Below are 13,591 nucleotides of genomic sequence, written 5' to 3'. Positions count from 1 at the left end.
AGGCCAAATATTATATGGACTGGCTAATATTTTCAATATAAACATTGATATTTACATTGGCTTATTCCAGACATATTAGCATTGGCAGAGGTTGGTTACTGTGTGCTAATATTCAAAGAAAAATGCAGAAAACGATCCTCTGTGTACGGAGCCATCGTCCCGATTGTTTACACTTCCAGCACAGCACATGCAGCAGAGCACAAATTACAGCTGAGGAGTGTGAAATAGAATCACGGGGTAATTTCACAGTAAGTTTGTAACCAGTATGTGAAATATACTGGTGGACAGCTAATAACAACAACCCTATAACTTTTCCAATTTTCAGTACAGCTCTTAGAATGTGGTAGTTAATATAATCAATGTTGTAATTAGAGCCTCAACCTCTTTAAATAATATGCTTTATCCCTTTACTAGGTTGTGTCCAACGTACACAGCTTTATCCAGATTACAAAACAAAAAAAATAAGCTTTGACTGCTGTAGCTGTAGTGGTGGAATAAGCAGACAATAATAAGGTTTTCAAGGGTCAAAACAACAGCACCCAGAGTGGAAGCAGAGACGTTCCACTATGTTGCAAGAAAATTGACATTTCATCAACGATAGAGAAGTACTAACCACAGAAACTGGAGCCAAGATTTTTTTTTTCTGGTTTGTTTATGGTCTGTGTTTCTGTGAGTTTGAGCCAGCAACGGAGACCATTTGCCCTCTAGGCAGTTATCAATGACGACCAACTTCTGCTTAGGTAGCCCTGCTGAAATGATGAAATGGAAAAGCAAGAGAAAAGACAAAAAAAATTAAAAGTGAGCAGAGACAGTTTGGGTTTGATGGGATTTTCACAAGCGCTGACATCACCGTGTGGGAAAATTGCTCCATGTCTTCTCTTATCAACTTCTGACCTCAGAGGTGCTGGCAGTATTTGTGCTCACAGAGCAAATATCACATCAAAACACACCAAAGAAGCCCTGTGTGCCATTTCCCATGCGCAACCTCTACGCCAGCGTGTGCACGTGTGCACAGCCACACACAGCAGCAGATAGATACAGTAGATTTCATGAAGCTGGAAGCCATGAAGGAAGCCTGACCAAAGATTGTGGCAGCGCAGGAAGGAAGTGGAGCACACCCCTGGATATGAACAGGAAGCAGCCAGGAAAGAGGACTCTGACAGGACACACACACTCAGAGAGTTATGGCTCCAGCTTGAACACTGACCAAGGTACAAAATGTAAGAATGTTTTTGTTATACAAAGATTTAACTTGCTAAATCTGGGAATACTGTAAGCAGATCTACTGTAAGAACTGAGAGAGGCAACGGCTACTGTACCAAAGAAATGTAGGTGAAGCAACAGAGCTTCAACCAGATTTAGAGAGTGTTTATTCAACTCTGATTATTGTGGATGTAAGAATAATTTAGGCCTCAGTCACACAAGGCTAGAGAGTAGTTACCAACCCGACTAGCAGAGGAATCGTGATTGCTTTGGTTGCAAACAGATTGCCACGGCCACCTGAAGACACTGATTTGTCTGCAAACACTCGCCATTTTATTCTCCAAGTTGTCATGAATGACTGCAGTGACTGCAAACCTTCAGAAACCAGTCACCAACTAGTCCAGGAATATATCCGGAGGTTGCCCAGGGGTCACCGAGAGGTCTCTAGGCCTGTTTGAATGGGGCTTTGGCTATTAATTTCGCAGCAACTGCCAACAACCTCCAGCAACCACACAACCAATACATTTTTCTCTGTGGTTGCCAAATGGTTGCTAACTGGTCTCTAGGCATGTGCGATTGCTGACAATTTATGCTTCAGTGGGAAATCTATGCTTTATCGACATCATAATTGCAAACAACTCTGAAACGATCTCACTTATCCTACAGTGTAACTACTGTGTCAGGTCGACACAGCTCGTGTTATTATTGGCCTGTTCAGTACCATCAGTTCCTCTGTTTTTGGATTCATCAGTAAGAGAATAACAATCATTGTCTCAATATAAGGGAAAACTTATTGCATCGATATATTGACTCATAAATGTCAAAAATTTACTTGCCAGTGATTGCCAAAATATAAATATAAAGACGTGGAAAAACTGATCACAACTAAAAGTGCGTAACTAGGAGGGATTTTCATTTCATTTGTTTCTCTGCTTATGTAGCTTACATCGTCAGCTCTATAAAGATTCTCCACAAAAGGCTAAAATCAGACCTCAGTTAGTCCAGTTCCACTAAAGGCCTCTGTTTGTTATGAATCACAGACTAAATCAACTTAAATCAAGACATCTAAATTGGAGAAGCTAAATAGTACCAAATCATCTGTTAGATGATATAAGGATCATCTGATGATATAAAATTTAAAAAAGGAAAAAGAAGAAGAAAAAAAAACACCCCGACTGTTTCCCAGAGTCTGATATGGCTGCTACCTTGGCCCCATCTTCCTTGTAAAAAGTGATTTGATCTCAAAAGGACTTCCTGGTTAAAGGTAGAACAAATAAATAAAGTTTGTGAGTGCTGAGACCGATAGGCCAGCTACACAAAGAGACTGTTGTTGTGCCTTAAAGTATTTTCCCTTTAGAGGAATAAAGGAAGAGAATCTAATGCCTAAGCTGATGCTATCACATGGAAACTTTCCCCAAAAAGACTTGTCTCAACACGTTTGGTTTTTTTAGTATTTCTCTCAAAATTGATGTCAGAAAACAGATGGGTTTTTTTATACAAATGGGCCATATGTTACCAAATTTAAAAAAGGAAAAATGATAATAATAACCCACTGATTTATATAAAATGTAAAATAGGCACATAAACTGCAGATGTGCACAGCAGTCTATTCATGTCTGTTTAAATGGCAACTTGTTACTGCTGGTTGACAGCAAAGACAGTTTAGTATAATTAAGTCAAGATGACATATGCTCAGCTTTTACATATTAGTCACTGTGAGAACAGCTGTGCAAGTATAGTATATCAGTGTATTCAAGTGCATTTAGTAAAACGGGATTTACTCAAGCCCCTGTGTTTTGTAACTCACACTTAAGAGACAAACAACGCGCACTGCTGAAATGTGTTCTCTACAATGGCCTACAGGCTTACAATACATGTTGACAGAAAACACAAGGACACACACATGCACACACACATACAGGTTGCATGGAGGTCTCAGGGGGTGCCGTTTCTCGCATGCATGCTAATAGACCTACCACCAATGGCTGCATACAATATTCACAATACTCTGCTGTCGTCTTACTGCAGGGTCAAAAGAACATGATGTCCCCCGAGGAGCAGACTTATTATACGTTTGTATTTTCTAACGGGATTTCATTTCTATTTCAGTTATTTAGTCGTTTATTTTTTAATTCAGCTTAGCTTTGGTTAGTTTCCAGGATAGATTTGCCCACTTAAGATTCATTCATTGTTTGAAAATGTTTAGTTTTCATTGGTTTTAGAGCTGATTTTAGCCTGTTTGATAAGAAGACATAAAAAAATAAAATAAAAGCCTATTCATTTAGCTGGGTTTTCAATGTTTTTCTCCGAACAAAGAGAGCATTAATAAGACCTGTTTACTGTTTAACTCCTCATTGATGTGTCATAAGCAGTGGTGCTTCTTGACCTAGTTTACAGTTTCTGTTATTAATTTAAATTTGTATTTGAAAACCACTTTAACAGCAAAGAAGACAAAAAAGGCACACGCTACCAAGAGGTGAAGGTCTGTAAAATGGATGTGTGTGAAAGAGGTATGGTATCAATGTGGCTAATATTTTCCCGATCTTTGTCATTTAGGGGCCGTGTCCAAAGCAACTGCGTGGGCCATCTGCCAAAGAAACTACTCCCAATCCAACCTTTCTTACTCCCACACTTCGATGTCTATTCAGCACTTCAAAATCTGCACTGTTTGTATTTTAGTTTTGTATCTCAGTCATCAAAGTAACTTTTCCCTTCCACACATAGACTATGGACACTCATAAGGATGAATCTGCAACTATGAAACAAATTTACATAAAGGCTGAGCAGGAATAGGTCACACTGCTCAGTGCTTCTGCTGGGCAGCTCTACTATTTGTTTTGTTTCTGATCCTTCTCTCTTCCTTTTTCCATGTTCCTTGGCTCCATCAGATTAGTATCCAGTTTGTTTTTATGACTCAGGATGCTGCACCATGCTTGTGTATGTTTTACTACCCCAAATGTGTGTGTGTGTGTGTGTGTGTGTGTGTGTGTGTGTGTGTGTGTGTGTGTGTGTGTGTGTGTGTGTGTGTGTGTGTGTGTCAAGAGGAAACATAAACTGGAGGACGTATCGGTCGAGGCCAGAGCAGAGTGTCACACAGGAGTGTCAGAGTGCAGGTTACATAATACTGAGGGGCATTAAGGAGAGGCAGGAGGGGGTCACATGACCCTCACAGGGTTTCACTTTAGGTCATTTACTCTGGTAATACAGCTTATGGTGTCTCCTGCGAGTATTTAGGTTTCCAAGACACCCTATCCGCTCGCTGTAATGTGTGCTAAACAAATAAAGTTGCCTGTTACCACTGTGCCATAGGTTAACTCTCTAGTGCCTGGAAAGAATGTTTTAAAATAAATAAAGTAATATCAAAGTTCTTTTTTTTAATCCAAGCAAAGATCAGAAACATACGTTTTTAAGTAAGTTAAGTGCACACAAACAGTGGCTTCGATTTATTATATTAGCATGTAACTCTTAAGACTTCAATAAGCTGAAAGGTGTCACTGATGAGAAAAACATCACTGGAGTACTAATTAGAACTAATGTAGAGGAAGCCCAACATTTTAAGAGGCACACAATAGCAGTTTTTTTTTTTAACATATTTTTTATGTAAAAGAGTATTTTTTTGTTCAATTTCCCACAAGTTCTGCACCATCTGAGAATCATGATTACTTATTCCTTATTATACTTATTATAAATACCTATAATGAACCTGCTCACAAACTTGTGTCTCCAGTTTGACTGCTCTGCAAATGCACCAGCTGTAGTGTGCTACCAAGAAAACACTTGAATTAGACTGAGAGACCCGCATGACAAGAAGGTTTTTTTCTCTTTAGCAGTTTTAGTCATTTGTCGCTGTAGACTAAATAAATAAAAGGTATACTGGTTGTATTTCAATATCAAGAAGGAAGCACTAGTTTGGTATTTGTCAGTACCCTCAGATGTTCAAAGCACTGAAAATTTTTTATCTCCGCCTTGTGTGAACGACTTTGAGCTTACAACTGCTTTGTGACAACATGATGGAAAGCACAGAAATGCTCTAAACTCGTGCTATTACAAGGCAGCCAGTCACTTTTACAGTTGCAGTCTTAATGCCAAAATTTTGCAAATAACAGAAACGATCACAGGACACATTTTGTAAAAACCAAGTTCCCCCCTGAGGTATGATTTACATCCAACTACAGTCGGTGCCTTCTAAATAATTTATGATACCATAAAATCTAAAATAATCGAAGCCTGTCTGTTTTGTTTCTTCTACATAAAATGCCTCGAAGGAATTTAAGCTACTACAAAAAAGCTGGAACTTGCTTTGGATTAGCGGATTAATATGTTGGCATACAAACTGCAAGCCTGTGTTGAAAAAATGTCTGCCAAGATGATGCTGTTATACAACATGCAACAGGAGAACAACCTTAACCCTGCTAAGCCTGAACCATCAAATAACTGATAGAAAATATAATTTTGCATGAATAAGTTTTAAACTGTACCATTTTTCTTACAACTAGCATTTTTGGCGCAATGTTTTTGCTCATGAAAGCACTGCATGTGTGTCATTTACGACGTCAGACTTTTCAGGAAAATGTGATAAACTTGGCGTTAGAGGGTTAAGCTCAAGATAGTCTGTTTACAATTCTATCAGAGTAGGAAAAGTATAAAATCCTCTCAGCTGAGATACTCCCTTATGAAAATAATTAATTGAGTTGTTGTTTGACAGAATTAATCAGTAATCTAATACTTGTTTCAGCTCCACTGTTTAGCATCTACTTCATTAGCACTTTGTATTCAAAAGGCATAAAACTACAGAAATGCTTTCCTTCTTGTGCTTGGAGCATGACTCATCCTCTAATATCACCTGGGGCAGGACTAAATGTTTTGGCATTAGTGGTAGCTTTAATTATGGTGTGTCATGCTACAGCTTAGCGAGTTTTATAAATACTTTATGCAATCTTGAATCACAGGACAGAATTGCTTAACAACTTCCTTTAACTGCGTCTAAATTTGTCCGGATCTGTCCAGAGTTGTATGAGTTTGAATAGACTTGATTAGCTCAATGATCAAATCATCGTGCAGCTCTCCCTTCTGAAGATCGAAACTCATGTATATACGTGAAACTGTATATCCAGCCGTATTGGCCATTTGGGCCGAGCAAGGAAGAACTCTTTGGATCTCTGCCATCTCCCATGGCCTGTATTTCCTGCTCCACCCCACCACCCCGTCCAGCCCGAGGATTAGCTGGTTGTCATCCCACTCAGCCTATTCTCTCTCCCACTGTCCCTCACAGCTCTGCCACCTCAGCGTTTGGCTGTTTGGACAGGAAAACCCTCAACCAGCTGCCTGCAATAACAAGCCAGAACTATTCGCAGCCAGCAAGCGTGTGTGGTTCTAAAAACTGTGTCTGTGTGTACATGGGAAAGAAAGGGGAAAAGAAAAAATTATAAGCATGGGGAAAAGGAAGAGCTCCCTGTGAAAATAGATTGACTGAAAGTAACACAGTGAGAACCTAAGATTGGTGTGTGAAAGGAGGCAACGTATTTAGGTCCATAAGTATTTGGACAATAACACCATTGTTATAATTTAAAAAGAAAAAGAAAATAACCAGCTCACAAGCTGAAGTATACCACATCATCTGTCAAACGTGGTGGAGGTGATCTTATGGCACGTGCACATATGGACACCTGTGGAACTGGTTCAGTAGTGTTTATTGATGATGTGATCGCTGATAGGAATAACAGAATCAACTGAAATGTACACAGCAGTATAGAACTGACAGCTATACTGTCAGCCCAGGTTCAGTCAAATGCTGCAAAACTGAACAGACAGTGCTTCACAATGCAAATGGATAATGGCCCGAAGCAAACAGAAAAAGCAACCCAAGACTTTCTCAAGGCAAGGAAATGGGATATTGTTCAATGGCCAAGTCTCTCACAGGATCTCAGCCCAACAGTACATGCTTGAGCCTCTGAAAGTGTGGGAAATGTATAAAAAAGTGGTATATAGACACAATATTGTAAAAAAAGAAAAAGAAAAAGTGTAACTGTCCAAAAATATACCTAACTATGGGGGTGAATTTACATAAATGTAACACAAATATTAGAAGAAAGCTGCACCTATTTTCATTTCTATGCAGATGATACACAGTTATAGCTTTCTATGAAGTTTATGACACAATTCAATTAAATTGCAGGCATGTCTTAAAGACTTAAATGTGTAATGTCCCATCGCTGTTCTGCTTTGTGTTGGCACACAACATTGAAGAACATAAAGAAGGAAGCAATTTTTTAGTGTACTTAATGATATATTTGTGTGATGACTGTATTAGAATAGTTTCAATTGGGTTTCAGAAATCACCTCAGGACTGAAACAGCACTAGTGAAAGTGATGAATGATCTTTTTATGACCTCTCATAGTAGACTCATCACTGTGCTTGTCCTGTTAGACCTCAGTGCAGCATTTGATACCAATGATCATAACATTTCACTACAGAGATTAGAATACAGTGTCAGTATTAAAGAAATCCACCTCAGTCGTTTGAAACCAATAGTTCAAGTCTGTACATGTACCGTAATTCCCGGACTACAGAGCGCACCTGATTAAAAGCCGCATGCTCTAATTTCAGAAAGAAAATCAATTTTATACTTGTATAGGCCGCACCGGATTTTAAGCCGTATGCGTTTCACTCGTAATATGAGATATTTACACAGAAATATTACACGTGAGGATTTTTAACGTTTAATTTAATCCGTAAGGTAACATAAACGTTATGGTAACATACAAAAATACATACTGCAAATGCTTCTTTTCCTCGAACAGCGCCTGTAACACGGCTACCTTTAAGTATACGTACGTATCAGTAACACACAAATTACATTGCTAATGTTTTTTTACGGAACAGTGCACAAACAACATTACAACGTCTCTTAACAACCAGTAAAAATATATACCGTATATATACACTACTTATCAATTTTATTGGTCTACTGTTGCCAGGCAAAATGTTTTTGGTCGCATGAAAAAAAAAAATGCATTAGCCGCACGTCAGTATAAGCCGCAGTGTTCACACTGTGGTGAAAAAGTAGCGGCTTATGACCCGAAAACTACGGTAAATGAGGAGTCTTCAAATATGAAAGTTGGTTATTGAGTTATACAAGATTCTCTCCTGGGACCAAAACTATTTACCTTTTACATACTTCCTTTAGGTAACATTATTAGAAAAACTGCATATATTTTCATTGTTATGCAAAGCTTATCTATGGATACTGATGACACAAATCAATTAGTTAAACTACAGTTATGTCTTAAAGGTATAGAAGCCGGGATGTCCTGTAACTTTCTTCTCCTAAATTCAGAAAAAGATTTGGTTGATATTTTGCCCTAAAAACCAGATACTTTTTCTGGATGGCATTACCTTGGCCTTCAATAACACTGTTAGGTGTGGCTGTGTGCAGACAGGAATAGGACCCAAGGTGCAGACTCCGGAGACAGAACTTAAACCAAAACAGATTTAATGCTGAACTCAAACATAACATAACTGGGGAAAAAGGTCAAAAATAAACTAACACCGGCGGATTGACAAAACACACAGCAAAATAAACGGTAGATCGCGACACGGACACAGAGAAACACAGGGCTTAAATACACAGAAGGAGCAATCAGGGAATGAATAACAGGAGGGAAACACAGCTGGGGCAAATCAGAACTGACGAGACAAAAGGAAGCGTAAACTGAACACACTGAGATAAGACAGAGACCTTCAAAGTAAAACAGGAAACACATAACACAGACTCACATGCAGGCACTACAGAGGGAACAGAGACGTGGGACCAGGGCAGACACAAACACTGACTGAACACGGGGATATAGGAACTAAGGATACACAGAGACGCAAACTAGACAAGGGGATACAGGTGATAGGGGAGACAGAGCAACTAAAGAAGACAGAGACATAAACCATAAGACAGAACTCAAAGAAACCAAAGACTAAAAAGTATAAATAATATAATAAACTCAAATACCCTGGGTCAACGACCCAGGCATCCTAACACACTGTGAGGAATCTGGGAGTCATTTCATCTGCATATGTAGGACTGCCTTCTTTCATCTGGACACTGTCTCTATAATTAGAAACATCCTGTCTCACAATAATGCTGAAAAACTGGTTCATTGATTCCTCATTTCTGGGATAGACTATTGTACTTAATTATTAACATGTTCCAAAAATTCCCAGTAAAGCCTTCAGTTGATCCAAAATGCTGCAGCGAGAGTACTGACGGGTACTACTAGAAAGTGAGACCATATTTCTCCCATATTGGCTTTTCCTCACTGACTCCCAGTAAATGAAGAATTGAATTTAAAATCCTTCCTCTTACATAAAAGGACTTAAATAATCAGGCCCCATTATAGTACGATATCATCCTAACAGAGCACTATTCTCTCAGACCATAAGCTTATTTGTGGTTCCTTGAGTTTCTACAAGTAGAATGGGAGGCAGATTTTAAAGGGCCCTCAGGCTCCCAGTTTCTCTCCACTTTTAAGATTAGACTGAAACCTACGCTTTGTTGTAAAAGTTACAATTAAGGCTGTGATTCTTAAATGTCCCTTAGTTATGCTGCTAAAAGATCTGACTTTTTTTTGACTCCCCACATGTTTATATACCACTGTAGTATATCATTAAATTTTTGTCATTATTATTACTTAGTCAGCGTTTTGTCTCGTCTTCCTCCCATTGCCCCAACCAGTCACAGCACATAGCTGCCCATTCCTTAGCACCGATCTACTGGAGGTTTCTAATGTGCGAAGGGAGTTTTTCCTGTTGACAACTGCTTGCTCATGGAGGGTGGGGGCCCTTTCATTGTTGGGGTTTTCTCTTAAAGAGTATAGGGTTTTTATCTTACAGTATGAAGTATCTTGAGGTGACTGTGATTTTAATCTTCTTCCTATTCTTCCTTATTCTCTATATCTCTGTGGGGTGGAGAGTCCTTTTTTGTGACTAATATGTGAGCATGTAAATGGCTGAATGTGAATTGTGCTTTGAGTGGTAAATAGTGGTAAATAAGTTAAATAACACTGCATAAAAATGCAGTGTATTTAACATTTACAAAGTTGTAACTATGTCTATTAGTTAGCTGTGTGTAAAATGTTCTTGAGTTATGGACAAAAACATTTTTAAAAAGAGTGTTTCAGCATGAGTCAAAAAACTGCATACTGTGCCTTCCCATAATGCAAGCTGAAAGCATCTCCAATTCGTAACAGGAATGATTCATACCGTTGGTGTTAAAAACATACACCCAATTCCAGAATACCATTTCACTGTCATATATAGTCCCTTCCCTACAAGTTACTGGTTTAGTAAACTAAGCTGGAATCTCCAAATCACTTTGAATGACATTGTTTAGACATCCCCCATCGAGCAAAAAAACAACATGTTTGAAAGTATCAAGCGTGTTTAACTACATTCTGAAACGTTCCTGCATGGTAGGCAAACTGTAAAGTAAGTGCTCTTGCTTTAGCTTAATGTCTAACATTTTAATGTACGCTACAGTAGATATCACACACACAAAGCTGTTAAAGCCTTGAAGAAACTCCCTCTCATGAGCTCAGGTGACCTTTTACCCACTCTTTCTGCTTCCTGTGCTGGGTAGCACACCAAGAGCCTCACTTCCTGTGAGAGACCAACTTTTCCTCACAACTGTTTGTGCATTCATCTTCCTCATGTTAATTAATCTTCATTCTTTTGCCTTTTTTAGAGCTACTGTTACTGTTATGCAACTGTCAAATGGGTTGTTCACACTTCTGTCTCCCTCTCTTGCCCTCAGTGTGCTCTTTGAACTATTATATCATATAACACTGGAAGAAAAAACAAAAAACTCAGGGCACTAAACTGGTTTGTAGAAACCAGTCGAACCCAGGACCTCACAACATCCACCAGCATCTTTAATGCACGGCAAACCCCTCTCTGTTTTTACAAGTGGCACTGCCACAACCACATACCCCACAATGACAAATGAAATAGTTTAACCCAGCGAGCACTGTGGGAGCAAGCCAGTACAAAGACCACAGGCTTCATACAGAACACACAAATCTCCTGAAACACACCAATGCACAAATATACTAGCTGTTATGGACCCCATATCACAGCTACACCACTGTCACTGTTGCTTCTGCAGTGCTTTAAACTGTTTTTCCCCTGCAGTCAGCTGCACACACACATATGGGAAGAGTTTGACCAAAAGAACTGAATATTTAACACAATTTGGCTGCAATAGCTAATACATCACAAGAGTACAGCTCTGTGCTTGTCTATACAAACACTTGTGATGTATATAAAACTCTGAGTGAACTGGCACACAGGAAGGAAGAAAACCCGGTGCACAAAGCAGCTATGTTTACACACTTAACATAAAACTCAAGACGTGTACATTTAATGTGGAAAAACACAAAGTGGTAAATCTGCAGTGGATGATTTACATAGACACATCTGGTTGCTCCATAACCAGCACACACACAAACACACACACACAGAAACAAAAGATCTACAGAAAGGGGACATACACCGAGCCGCACAAGATCATGTCTCGACATGCTTGGACATGTAATTTTCACTCCTCAGCAGCCTCCTGCAGGGGGTGACAGGTAGGTGAATACTCAAACACCTGCACAGCCATATCACTTGTTTACTCCTATAAGTGTTATCTCATATGCAATATATCAGGTCTGACTGACACAACTTTGGCAAAGTGGAAGAAAATAATGCACCTTACACATAACAGTGGTCTAAGGGGAAGCCACCACTACAAACAACAAGTTGACATATTATTAGAGCTTACTAAATCCCTTAAATCCCTTAGAGTCCAACAGTAGTGTCCTAAAGTTGCTTTCAAAGCCAAGCAAGTTTTATGTTACGAGCACATAAACACACTTAGTCATCAAGTAGCTTCTGCTACCCAAATATGCAGCATTATGCACCGCCAAAACTTAACCTTAACATAGACACTTTTTCGTTTTGTCCCTTACTTTTAGGTCACCAGTTTAAAAACATCACATGACCAGAAGGAGGTCTGTTCAAGCTGCTTGAACATCAACAAGTAGGTGACAGAAATACATCAGCCTAAAGAGCGAAAATACACAGAGGTGATGTAAGGATTGGGGTGTGGTAGGACGTCACGCAATAACACGTGCCATATCTGCTAGTTTGTCACATGATGTTCAGGAGAGTTCAGCAGCCCACGCATTAATAACCCTTACTTTTTCCAGAGGCTAGCCCGGACGTTCTTAACACTTCACAGAACACCCAGATACTCTTCCTTATACATACACAGAAACAGGGAGATGGTAAACAAGGAGTGGATGTCACCGCAGTGCTCTGAGCTTTCATACTGGCACAACTCGCTGGCCCTGTTAATAAACACACTCTCACTGTGCACAGACACACACACACCAGACTGGAAGGAGCGATCAAGATGTACTTGTATAGAAACATGTACAGTACCTTTGACCTCAGGAGCTACAGTGAGTAATCAAAACCAGCAGTGCGTGGTTCAACTTACTGTGCTCAAATTATCGATTAATTAATCCACTAGCAATCAAAACAGACAATCCACTGACTAAATCAGTGGAAAAGAGAAATAGTAAGTAGCCCATCAAATAAAAATGCATGCAAAGCATGGTGTATGCTTAAAAAGTGCCATATTTTATCGCTTGACACAACAGTAATTTGAAGACTTTAGCCAATTTAAAATTCTCTGGATATTATTAACTGCAACAAGAGAGAAAGAGTAATTTATGACAGGCCACAGACAGCAGTGGTCTTTCTCTACCAAATATCCATGACTATTTCAGCGAAACAAAAAGTAAAACTTTAGTTTATATATGTAACCCATCCTACACTGCACAATCAAAGAAGACACAAAGCCAGCTATCAAGTGATATTCCATGACAACCTATAATAGGAGATAGTATGGGTATAGTATAGGTGCACTATACTAGTGTGTGAATGGGTGAATGACTGAATGTAGTGTGAAGCGCTTTGGGGTCCTCAGGGACTAGAAAAGCGCTATACAAATGCAGGCCATTTCACTAACTCATGGGTTGAGACCCCACGCACCCTTCTAAGGTCTAAGTGATGCAAATGATGCTTTGCAATATCAAACTACAGGGTGGGCCATTTATATGGATACACCGTAATAACATGGGAATGGTTGGTGATATTAAAGTCCTGTTTGTGGCACATTAGTATATGTGAGGGGGCAAATGCCACAAGATGGGTGGTGACCATGGTGGCCATTTAGAAGTCGTTTTTCAATAGGAAGAGGGCCATGTGACACATCAAACTTATTGGTAATGTCACAAGAAAAACAATGGTGTGCTTGGTGTGCCTGTACTGTATGTATTAGTTTACTTA

The 13,591-nt window shown here is 39.3% G+C and overlaps 1 protein-coding gene across 1 annotated transcript in view; it reads right to left on the bottom strand.

Annotated features, from left to right (window-relative positions):
- Positions 1 to 649: 649 nt before the first annotated feature.
- LOC309690005 (uncharacterized protein) overlaps positions 650 to 13,591 on the bottom strand; it is a 49,054-nt gene continuing 36,112 nt past the window's right edge. Inside the window, exon 3 of the mRNA XM_082506807.1 lies at positions 650 to 749. Coding sequence (XP_082362933.1) covers positions 705 to 749 — 45 coding nt within the window. The 3' untranslated portion in view covers positions 650 to 704. The remainder of the gene's footprint in view (positions 750 to 13,591) is intronic.

The sequence above is a fragment of the Aulonocara stuartgranti genome, assembly GCF_965226115.1.
Source record: "Aulonocara stuartgranti genome assembly, chromosome: 15".
In the NCBI taxonomy this organism is placed as follows: domain Eukaryota; kingdom Metazoa; phylum Chordata; class Actinopteri; order Cichliformes; family Cichlidae; genus Aulonocara; species Aulonocara stuartgranti.
The sequence above is the reverse complement of the archived record's forward strand: the minus strand, read 5'-3'. Positions and strand labels throughout refer to the sequence as shown.